Here is a 12,513-nt window from a genome sequence, read left to right as displayed (position 1 = left end):
CACACACACACACACACACACACACACACACACACACACACACACACACACACACACACACACACACACACACACACAATCTGTCAGGACTGGTCCATCTGTATAAAACATCATTCCAGATGACCCTACAGTACAGTATCTGTTAGGACCGGTCCATCGGTCCAGATGACCCTACAGTACAGTATCTGTTAGGACCGGACCATATGACCCTACAGTACAGTATCTGTCAGGACCGGTCCATCGGTCCAGATGACCCTACAGTACAGTATCTGTCAGGACCGGTCCATCGGTCCAGATGACCCTACAGTACAGTATCTGATAGGACCGGTCCATCGGTCCAGATGACCCTACAGTACAGTATCTGTCAGGACCGGTCCATCGGTCTAGATGACCCTACAGTACAGTATCTGTCAGGACCGGTCCATCGGTCCAGATGACCCTACAGTACAGTATCTGTCAGGACCGGTCCATCGGTCCAGATGACCCTACAGTACAGTATCTGATAGGACCGGTCCATCGGTCTAGATGACCCTACAGTACAGTATCTGATAGGACCGGTCCATCGGTCCAGATGACCCTACAGTACAGTATCTGTCAGGACCGGTCCATCGGTCCAGATGACCCTACAGTACAGTATCTGTCAGGACCGGTCCAGATGACCCTACAGAACAGCCCCTTATACCCTATGGGCCCTGGCCAACAGAATAGACTGGAGGAGATCAGACAGTGTGATTGGACTCACTGGGTTGAAGACGAGCTCCAGCTCTAGGGAGATGCTTCCTTTAGACAGACACCCCAGATCCTCTTTCTTCAGGGGACAGCAGATCGGTTGACCATTGTGGATCTGGAGGGGACAGAGAGTGTAATGTAATGTACAGGTAATATACAGAGACCAACACTAAGCTGGAACAGTGGATTACTGGAAACAGAGGGTGAAGACATGACTGGACTGTAAAGGCCCTCATGACTTGAACTCCCAGATACTGGACTGTAAGGCCCTCTTGACTTGAACTCCCAGATACTGGACTGTAAAGGCCCTCTTGACTTGAACTCCCAGATACTGGACTGTAAAGGCCCTCTTGACTTGAACTCCCAGATACTGGACTGTAAGGCCCTCTTGACTTGAACTCCCAGATACTGGACTGTAAAGGCCCTCTTGACTTGAACTCCCAGATACTGGACTGTAAGGCCCTCTTGACTTGAACTCCCATTCATCTAATGAAAATACATAGTGTAATATGGGGATTTACACTGCTCAAAGAGAGTAGAGGAATGGTCACTATGTTACTCACAGAGAGTAGAGGAGTGGTTACTATGTTACTCACAGAGAGTAGAGGAGTGGTCACTATGTTACTCACAGAGAGTAGAGGAGTGGTTACTATGTTACTCACAGAGAGTAGAGGAGTGGTCACTATGTTACTCACAGAGAGTAGAGGAGTGGTCACTATGTTACTCACAGAGAGTAGAGCAGTGGTCACTATGTTACTCACAGAGAGTAGAGGAGTGGTCACTATGTTACTCACAGAGAGTAGAGGAGTGGTCACTATGTTACTCACAGAGAGTAGAGGAGTGGTCACTATGTTACTCACAGAGAGTAGAGGAGTGGTCACTATGTTACTCACAGAGAGTAGAGCAGTGGTCACTATGTTACTCACAGAGAGTAGAGGAGTGGTCACTATGTTACTCACAGAGAGTAGAGCAGTGGTCACTATGTTACTCACAGAGAGTAGAGGAGTGGTCACTATGTTACTCACAGAGAGTAGAGGAGTGGTCACTATGTTACTCACAGAGAGTAGAGGAATGGTCACTCTGCTACTCACAGAGAGTAGAGGAGTGGTCACTATGTTACTCACAGAGACTGGAGGAATGGTCACTATGTTACTCACAGAGAGTAGAGGAGTGGTCACTATGTTACTCACAGAGAGTAGAGGAGTGGTCACTATGTTACTCACAGAGAGTAGAGGAGTGGTCACTATGTTACTCACAGAGAGTAGAGGAGTGGTCACTATGTTACTCACAGAGAGTAGAGGAATGGTCACTCTGCTACTCACAGAGAGTAGAGGAGTGGTTACTATGTTACTCACAGAGAGTAGAGGAGTGGTCATTATGTTACTCACAGAGAGTAGAGGAATGGTCACTCTGCTACTCACAGAGAGTAGAGGAGTGGTTACTATGTTACTCACAGAGTAGAGGAGTGGTCACTATGTTACTCACAGAGAGTAGAGGAGTGGTCACTATGTTACTCACAGAGAGTAGAGGAATGGTCACTATGTTACTCACAGAGAGTAGAGGAGTGGTCACTATGTTACTCACAGAGAGTAGAGGAATGGTCACTATGTTACTCACAGAGAGTAGAGGAGTGGTCACTATGTTACTCACAGAGAGTAGAGGAATGGTCACTATGTTACTCACAGAGAGTAGAGGAGTGGTCACCAAGTTACTCACAGAGAGTAGAGGAATGGTCACTATGTTACTCACAGAGAGTAGAGGAGTGGTCACTCTGCTACTCACAGAGACTGGAGGAATGGTCACTATGCTACTCACAGAGACTGGAGGAATGGTCACTATGCTACTCACAGAGACTGGAGGAATGGTCACTATGTTACTCACAGAGAGTAGAGGAGTGGTCACTATGTTACTCACAGAGACTGGAGGAATGGTCACTATGTTACTCACAGAGACTGGAGGAATGGTCACTATGTTACTCACAGAGACTGGAGGAATATTCACTATGCTACTCACAGAAAGCAGAGGAATGGCCACTTTGCTACTCACAGAAAGCAGAGGAAAGGCCACTATGCTACTTACAGAAAGCAGAGGAATATTCACTATGCTACGCAGAGGAATGGCCACTATGCTACTCACAGAAAGCAGAGGAATGGCCACTATGCTACTTACAGAAAGCAGTGGAATGGCCACTATGCTACTTACAGAAAGCAGAGGAATGGCCACTTTGCTACTCACAGAAAGCAGAGGAATGGCCACTATGTTACTTACAGAAAGCAGAGGAATGGCCACTATGCTACTCACAGAAAGCAGAGGAATGGCCACTTTGCTACTCACAGAAAGCAGAGGAACGGCCACTTTGCTACTCACAGAAAGCAGAGGAACGGCCACTATGCTACTCACAGAAAGCAGAGGAATGGCCACTATGCTACTTACAGAAAGCAGAGGAATGGCCACTATGCTACTTACAGAAAGCAGAGGAATGGCCACTATGATACTTAAAGAAAGCAGAGGAATGGCCACTTTATAACTTACAGAAAGCAGAGGAATGGCCACTATGCTACTTACAGAAAGCAGAGGAATGGCCACTTTATAACTTACAGAAAGCAGAGGAATGGCCACTTTATAACTTACAGAAAGCAGAGGAATGGCCACTTTATAACTTACAGAAAGCAGAGGAATGGCCACTTTATAACTTACAGAAAGCAGAGGAATGGCCACTATGCTACTTACAGAAAGCAGAGGAATGGCCACTTTATAACTTACAGAAAGCAGAGGAATGGCCACTATGCTACTCACAGAAAGCAGAGGAATGGCCACTATGCTACTCACAGAAAGCAGAGGAATGGCCACTTTATAACTTACAGAAAGCAGAGGAATGGCCACTTTATAACTTACAGAAAGCAGAGGAATGGCCACTATGCTACTTACAGAAAGCAGAGGAATATTCACTATGCTACTCACAGAAAGCAGAGGAATGGCCACTATGCTACTTACAGAAAGCAGAGGAATGGCCACTATGCTACTCACAGAAAGCAGAGGAATGGCCACTATGCTACTCACAGAAAGCAGAGGAATATTCACTATGCTACTTACAGAAAGCAGAGGAATGGCCACTATGCTACTCACAGAAAGCAGAGGAATGGCCACTATGCTACTCACAGAAAGCAGAGGAATGGCCACTATGCTACTCACAGAAAGCAGAGGAATGGCCAGGTTACTACGTACAGAAAGCAGAGGAATGGCCAGGTTACTACTTACAGAAAGCAGAGGAACGGCCACTATGCTACTCACAGAAAGCAGAGGAATGGCCACTATGCTACTCACAGAAAGCAGAGGAATGGCCAGGTTACTACTTACAGAAAGCAGAGGAATGGCCAGGTTACTACTTACAGAAAGCAGAGGAATGGCCACTATGCTACTCACAGAAAGCAGAGGAATGGCCACTATGCTACTCACAGAAAGCAGAGGAACGGCCACTATGCTACTCACAGAAAGCAGAGGAATGGACACTTTGCTACTCACAGAAAGCAGAGGAATGGCCACTTTGCCCAGGAAGTCAGGTGCTTTGTCTCCATCCTCATCAAAGATGGTCAGGTCCAGAATATCATGGATGTCTTTTACTGGGCTGGACAACACACACACATGGATATAAATACAGCAGAAACATTCACTGAAACATTAACCTGGGATTAGATGGGTGGTTTATATGGCAACTGGCCATCGACTGGAATATTAACCTGGGATTAGATGGGTGGTTTATATGGCAACTGGCCATCGACTGAAATATTAACCTGGGATTAGATGGGTGGTTTATATGGCAACTGGCCATCGACTGGAATATTAACCTGGGATTAGATGGGTGGTTTATATGGCAACTGGCCATCGACTGAAACATTAACCTGGGATTAGATGGGTGGTTTATATGGTAACTGACCATCGAATGATATATTAACCTGGGATTAGATGGGTGGTTTATATGGCAACTGACCATCGACTGGAATATTAACCTGGGATTAGATGGGTGGTTTATATGGCAACTGGCCATCGACTGGAATATTAACCTGGGATTAGATGGGTGGTTTATATGGCAACTGGCCATCGACTGAAATATTAACCTGGGATTAGATGGGTGGTTTATATGGCAACTGGCCATCGACTGGAATATTAACCTGGGATTAGATGGGTGGTTTATATGGCAACTGGCCATCGACTGGAATATTAACCTGGGATTAGATGGGTGGTTTATATGGCAACTGGCCATCGACTGGAATATTAACCTGGGATTAGATGGGTGGTTTATATGGCAACTGACAATCGACTGGAATATTAACATGGGATTAGATGGGTGGTTTATATGGCAACTGGCCATCGACTGGAATATTAACCTGGGATTAGATGGGTGGTTTATATGGCAACTGGCCATCGACTGAAACATTAACCTGGGATTAGATGGGTGGTTTATATGGCAACTGGCCATCGACTGGAATATTAACCTGGGATTAGATGGGTGGTTTATATGGCAACTGGCCATCGACTGAAACATTAACCTGGGATTAGATGGGTGGTTTATATGGCAACTGGCCATCGACTGGAATATTAACCTGGGATTAGATGGGTGGTTTATATGGCAACTGACCATCGACTGAAACATTAACCTGGGATTAGATGGGTGGTTTATATGGCAACTGACCATCGACTGAAACATTAACCTGGGATTAGATGGGTGGTTTATATGGCAACTGGCCATCGACTGGAATATTAACCTGGGATTAGATGGGTGGTTTATATGGCAACTGGCCATCGACTGGAATATTAACCTGGGATTAGATGGGTGGTTTATATGGCAACTGGCCATCGACTGGAATATTAACCTGGGATTAGATGGGTGGTTTATATGGCAACTGACAATCGACTGGAATATTAACCTGGGATTAGATGGGTGGTTTATATGGCAACTGACAATCGACTGGAATATTAACCTGGGATTAGATGGGTGGTTTATATGGCAACTGGCCATCGACTGGACTATTAACCTGGGATTAGATGTGTGGTTTATATGGCAACTGGCCATCGACTGGAATATTAACCTGGGATTAGATGGGTGGTTTATATGGCAACTGACCATTGACTGGAATATTCACCTGGGATTAGATGGGTGGTTTATATGGCAACTGACAATCGACTGAAATATTAACATGGGATTAGATGGGTGGTTTATATGGCAACTGACAATCGACTGGAATATTCACCTGGGATTAGATGGGTGGTTTATATGGCAACTGGCCATCGACTGGAATATTAACCTGGGATTAGATGTGTGGTTTATATGGCAACTGACCATCGACTGAAATATTAACCTGGGATTAGATGGATGGTTTATATGGCAACTGACCATCGACTGGAATATTAACCTGGGATTAGATGAGTGGTTTATATGGCAACTGACCATCGACTGAAATATTAACCTGGGATTAGATGGGTGGTTTATATGGTAACTGACCATCGACTGAAATATTAACCTGGGATTAGATGGGTGGTTTATATGGCAACTGGCCATCGACTGGAATATTAACCTGGGATTAGATGGGTGGTTTATATGGCAACTGACCATCGACTGGAATATTAACCTGGGATTAGATGGGTGGTTTATATGGCAACTGACCATCGACTGGTGTGAGAAATATGGTAATACAACAGAACATCTTTAAAATGACAGATGTGTAACACCACGTTAAACCCCATGTTTAAAGGGAAACTAAGAGAGTAAAAAGCAGGTGTGTGACTGACAAGGTGAAGACTTTGTTCCAGTTGGGGTTGAGGGTTTTATAGATGGTGTGAGTCTGCAGTCTGTCGTTCCCCAACTCCAACACACAGAACGGATCACTCTTCCCTGCAACAGACACCCACCCAACCACACACACAGCCAGAGTTAGTGTCTATATACAGTAGCTTTTGTGGTAAAATATAGTGCAACACTAAAGGATATATCTAGTTCTACAGTGAAATGAAGAAGTTCAGAGTGAAGTGCTTCATACCATTTAAATCAGCTGCCAACAGATCAGTAGCCTTGATAATCTTAACTTGAAGGAAACCAACATCCCGGAGGTTCCTGAAGGAACTTTTGAAACTCTGAGAGGGGAACAACATCAGAAATAGAGTCTGTTAACTAACAGGACTGACCCTGTATAACAACACATTACAGACAGGACTGACCCTGTATAACAACATTACAGACAGGACTGAGCCTGTATAACAACATTACAGACAGGACTGACCCTGTAAAACAACACATTACAGACAGGACTGACCCTGTAAAACAACACATTACAGACAGGACTGACCCTGTAAAACAACACATTACAGACAGGACTGACCCTGTAAAACAACACATTACAGACAGGACTGACCCTGTAAAACAACATTACAGACAGGACTGAGCCTGTAAAACAACACATTACAGACAGGACTGACCCTGTGAAACAACACATTACAGACAGGACTGACCCTGTGAAACAACACATTACAGACAGGACTGACCCTGTAAAACAACACATTACAGACAGGACTGACCCTGTAAAACAACACATTAGACAGGACTGACCCTGTAAAACAACACATTACAGACAGGACTGACCCTGTAAAACAACATTACAGACAGGACTGAGCCTGTAAAACAACACATTACAGACAGGACTGACCCTGTAAAACAACACATTACAGACAGGACTGACCCTGTAAAACAACACATTACAGACAGGACTGACCCTGTAAAACAACACATTACAGACAGGACTGACCCTGTAAAACAACATTACAGACAGGACTGAGCCTGTAAAACAACACATTACAGACAGGACTGACCCTGTAAAACAACACATTACAGACAGGACTGACCCTGTAAAACAACACATTACAGACAGGACTGACCCTGTATAACAACACATTACAGACAGGACTGACCCTGTAAAACAACATTACAGACAGGACTGAGCCTGTAAAACAACATTACAGACAGGACTGAGCCTGTAAAACAACACATTACAGACAGGACTGACCCTGTAAAACAACACATTACAGACAGGACTGACCCTGTGAAACAACACATTACAGACAGGACTGACCCTGTAAAACAACACATTACAGACAGGACTGACCCTGTAAAACAACATTACAGACAGGACTGACCCTGTAAAACAACATTACAGACAGGACTGAACCTGTGAAACAACACATTACACACAGGACTGACCCTGTAAAACATCACATTACAGACAGGACTGACCCTGTAAAACAACATTACAGACAGGACTGACCCTGTATAACAACATTACAGACAGGACTGACCCTGTAAAACAACACATTAGACAGGACTGACCCTGTAAAACAACACATTACAGACAGGACTGACCCTGTAAAACAACACATTACAGACAGGACTGACCCTGTAAAACAACACATTACAGACAGGACTGACCCTGTAAAACAACATTACAGACAGGACTGAGCCTGTAAAACAACACATTACAGACAGGACTGACCCTGGAAAACAACACATTACAGACAGGACTGACCCTGTAAAACAACACATTACAGACAGGACTGACCCTGTAAAACAACATTACAGACAGGACTGAGCCTGTAAAACAACACATTACAGACAGGACTGACCCTGTAAAACAACACATTACAGACAGGACTGACCCTGTAAAACAACACATTACAGACAGGACTGACCCTGTATAACAACACATTACAGACAGGACTGACCCTGTAAAACAACACATTACAGACAGGACTGACCCTGTAAAACAACACATTACAGACAGGACTGACCCTGTAAAACAACACATTAAAGACAGGACGGACCCTATAAAACAACACATTACAGACAGGACTGACCCTGTGAAACAACACATTACAGACAGGACTGACCCTGTAAAACAACACATTACAGACAGTAATATCACTTGGAGGGCTGCTCCAGGACTGACCCTGTAAAACAACACATTACAGACAGTAATATCACTTGGAGGGCTGCTCCAGGACTGACCCTGTAAAACAACACATTACAGACAGTAATATCACTTGGAGGGCTGCTCCAGGACTGACCCTGTAAAACAACACATTACAGACAGTAATATCACTTGGAGGGCTGCTCCAGGACTGACCCTGTAAAACAACACATTACAGACAGTAATATCACTTGGAGGGCTGCTCCAGGACTGACCCTGTAAAACAACACATTACAGACAGTAATATCACTTGGAGGGCTGCTCCAGGACTGACCCTGTAAAACAACACATTACAGACAGGACTGACCCTGTAAAACAACACATTACAGACAGGACTGACCCTGTAAAACAACACATTACAGACAGGACTGACCCTGTAAAACAACACATTACAGACAGGACTGACCCTGTAAAACAACACATTACAGACAGGACTGACCCTGTAAAACAACACATTACAGACAGGACTGACCCTGTAAAACAACACATTACAGACAGGACTGACCCTGTAAAACAACACATTACAGACAGTAATATCACTTGGAGGGCTGCTCCAGGACTGACCCTGTAAAACAACACATTACAGACAGTAATATCACTTGGAGGGCTGCTCCAGGACTGACCCAGTAAAACAACACATTACAGACAGGACTGACCCTGTAAAACAACACATTACAGACAGGACTGACCCTGTAAAACAACACATTACAGACAGGACTGACCCTGTAAAACAACACATTACAGACAGGACTGACCCTGTAAAACAACACATTACAGACAGTAATATCACTTGGAGGGCTGCTCCAGGACTGACCCTGTAAAACAACACATTACAGACAGTAATATCACTTGGAGGGCTGCTCCAGGACTGACCCAGTAAAACAACACATTACAGACAGTAATATCACTTGGAGGGCTGCTCCAGGACTGACCCTGTAAAACAACACATTACAGACAGTAATATCACTTGGAGGGCTGCTCCAGGACTGACCCAGTAAAACAACACATTACAGACAGTAATATCACTTGGAGGGCTGCTCCAGGACTGACCCTGTAAAACAACACATTACAGACAGTAATATCACTTGGAGGGCTGCTCCAGGACTGACCCTGTAAAACAACACATTACAGACAGTAATATCACTTGGAGGGCTGCTCCAGGACTGACCCAGTAAAACAACACATTACAGACAGTAATATCACTTGGAGGGCTGCTCCAGGACTGACCCTGTAAAACAACACATTACAGACAGTAATATCACTTGGAGGGCTGCTCCAGGACTGACCCTGTAAAACAACACATTACAGACAGTAATATCACTTGGAGGGCTGCTCCAGGACTGACCCTGTAAAACAACACATTACAGACAGTAATATCACTTGGAGGGCTGCTCCAGGACTGACCCTGTAAAACAACACATTACAGACAGTAATATCACTTGGAGGGCTGCTCCAGGACTGACCCAGTAAAACAACACATTACAGACAGTAATATCACTTGGAGGGCTGCTCCAGGACTGACCCTGTAAAACAACACATTACAGACAGTAATATCACTTGGAGGGCTGCTCCAGGACTGACCCTGTAAAACAACACATGACAGACAGTAATATCACTTGGAGGGCTGCTCCAGGACTGACCCTGTAAAACAACACATTACAGACAGTAATATCACTTGGAGGGCTGCTCCAGGACTGACCCTGTAAAACAACACATTACAGACAGTAATATCACTTGGAGGGCTGCTCCAGGACTGACCCTGTAAAACAACACATTACAGACAGTAATATCACTTGGAGGGCTGCTCCAGGACTGACCCTGTAAAACAACACATTACAGACAGGACTGACCCTGTAAAACAACACATTACAGACAGGACTGACCCTGTAAAACAACACATTACAGACAGGACTGACCCTGTAAAACAACACATTACAGACAGGACTGACCCTGTAAAACAACACATTACAGACAGGACTGACCCTGTAAAACAACACATTACAGACAGGACTGACCCTGTAAAACAACACATTACAGACAGGACTGACCCTGTAAAACAACACATTACAGACAGTAATATCACTTGGAGGGCTGCTCCAGGACTGACCCTGTAAAACAACACATTACAGACAGTAATATCACTTGGAGGGCTGCTCCAGGACTGACCCAGTAAAACAACACATTACAGACAGGACTGACCCTGTAAAACAACACATTACAGACAGGACTGACCCTGTAAAACAACACATTACAGACAGGACTGACCCTGTAAAACAACACATTACAGACAGGACTGACCCTGTAAAACAACACATTACAGACAGGACTGACCCTGTAAAACAACACATTACAGACAGGACTGACCCTGTAAAACAACACATTACAGACAGTAATATCACTTGGAGGGCTGCTCCAGGACTGACCCTGTAAAACAACACATTACAGACAGTAATATCACTTGGAGGGCTGCTCCAGGACTGACCCAGTAAAACAACACATTACAGACAGTAATATCACTTGGAGGGCTGCTCCAGGACTGACCCTGTAAAACAACACATTACAGACAGTAATATCACTTGGAGGGCTGCTCCAGGACTGACCCAGTAAAACAACACATTACAGACAGTAATATCACTTGGAGGGCTGCTCCAGGACTGACCCTGTAAAACAACACATTACAGACAGTAATATCACTTGGAGGGCTGCTCCAGGACTGACCCTGTAAAACAACACATTACAGACAGTAATATCACTTGGAGGGCTGCTCCAGGACTGACCCTGTAAAACAACACATTACAGACAGTAATATCACTTGGAGGGCTGCTCCAGGACTGACCCTGTAAAACAACACATTACAGACAGTAATATCACTTGGAGGGCTGCTCCAGGACTGACCCAGTAAAACAACACATTACAGACAGTAATATCACTTGGAGGGCTGCTCCAGGACTGACCCTGTAAAACAACACATTACAGACAGTAATATCACTTGGAGGGCTGCTCCAGGACTGACCCAGTAAAACAACACATTACAGACAGTAATATCACTTGGAGGGCTGCTCCAGGACTGACCCTGTAAAACAACACATTACAGACAGTAATATCACTTGGAGGGCTGCTCCAGGACTGACCCTGTAAAACAACACATTACAGACAGTAATATCACTTGGAGGGCTGCTCCAGGACTGACCCAGTAAAACAACACATTACAGACAGTAATATCACTTGGAGGGCTGCTCCAGGACTGACCCAGTAAAACAACACATTACAGACAGTAATATCACTTGGAGGGCTGCTCCAGGACTGACCCTGTAAAACAACACATTACAGACAGTAATATCACTTGGAGGGCTGCTCCAGGACTGACCCAGTAAAACAACACATTACAGACAGTAATATCACTTGGAGGGCTGCTCCAGGACTGACCCTGTAAAACAACACATTACAGACAGTAATATCACTTGGAGGGCTGCTCCAGGACTGACCCTGTAAAACAACACATTACAGACAGTAATATCACTTGGAGGGCTGCTCCAGGACTGACCCTGTAAAACAACACATTACAGACAGTAATATCACTTGGAGGGCTGCTCCAGGACTGACCCTGTAAAACAACACATTACAGACAGTAATATCACTTGGAGGGCTGCTCCAGGACTGACCCTGTAAAACAACACATTACAGACAGTAATATCACTTGGAGGGCTGCTCCAGGACTGACCCAGTAAAACAACACATTACAGACAGTAATATCACTTGGAGGGCTGCTCCA

The 12,513-nt window shown here is 44.7% G+C and overlaps 1 protein-coding gene across 2 annotated transcripts in view; it reads right to left on the bottom strand.

Moving 5' to 3' along the window:
• The window catches only part of LOC109886638 (multiple C2 and transmembrane domain-containing protein 2), a 122,607-nt gene that overhangs the window by 19,762 nt on the left and 90,332 nt on the right, over positions 1-12,513 (bottom strand). For both annotated transcript variants that reach the window (XM_031821764.1, XM_031821765.1), the window contains 4 exons: positions 6,765-6,858; positions 6,517-6,619; positions 4,252-4,354; positions 743-844 (listed from right to left, as the gene is read on the bottom strand). In XM_031821764.1, the coding sequence (XP_031677624.1) occupies positions 743-844; positions 4,252-4,354; positions 6,517-6,619; positions 6,765-6,858 (402 nt within the window). The remainder of the gene's footprint in view (positions 1-742; positions 845-4,251; positions 4,355-6,516; positions 6,620-6,764; positions 6,859-12,513) is intronic.

Source organism: Oncorhynchus kisutch, unplaced genomic scaffold, assembly GCF_002021735.2.
Source record: "Oncorhynchus kisutch isolate 150728-3 unplaced genomic scaffold, Okis_V2 scaffold4014, whole genome shotgun sequence".
NCBI lineage: Eukaryota > Metazoa > Chordata > Actinopteri > Salmoniformes > Salmonidae > Oncorhynchus > Oncorhynchus kisutch.
This window is presented reverse-complemented; position numbering and strand designations above follow the sequence as displayed.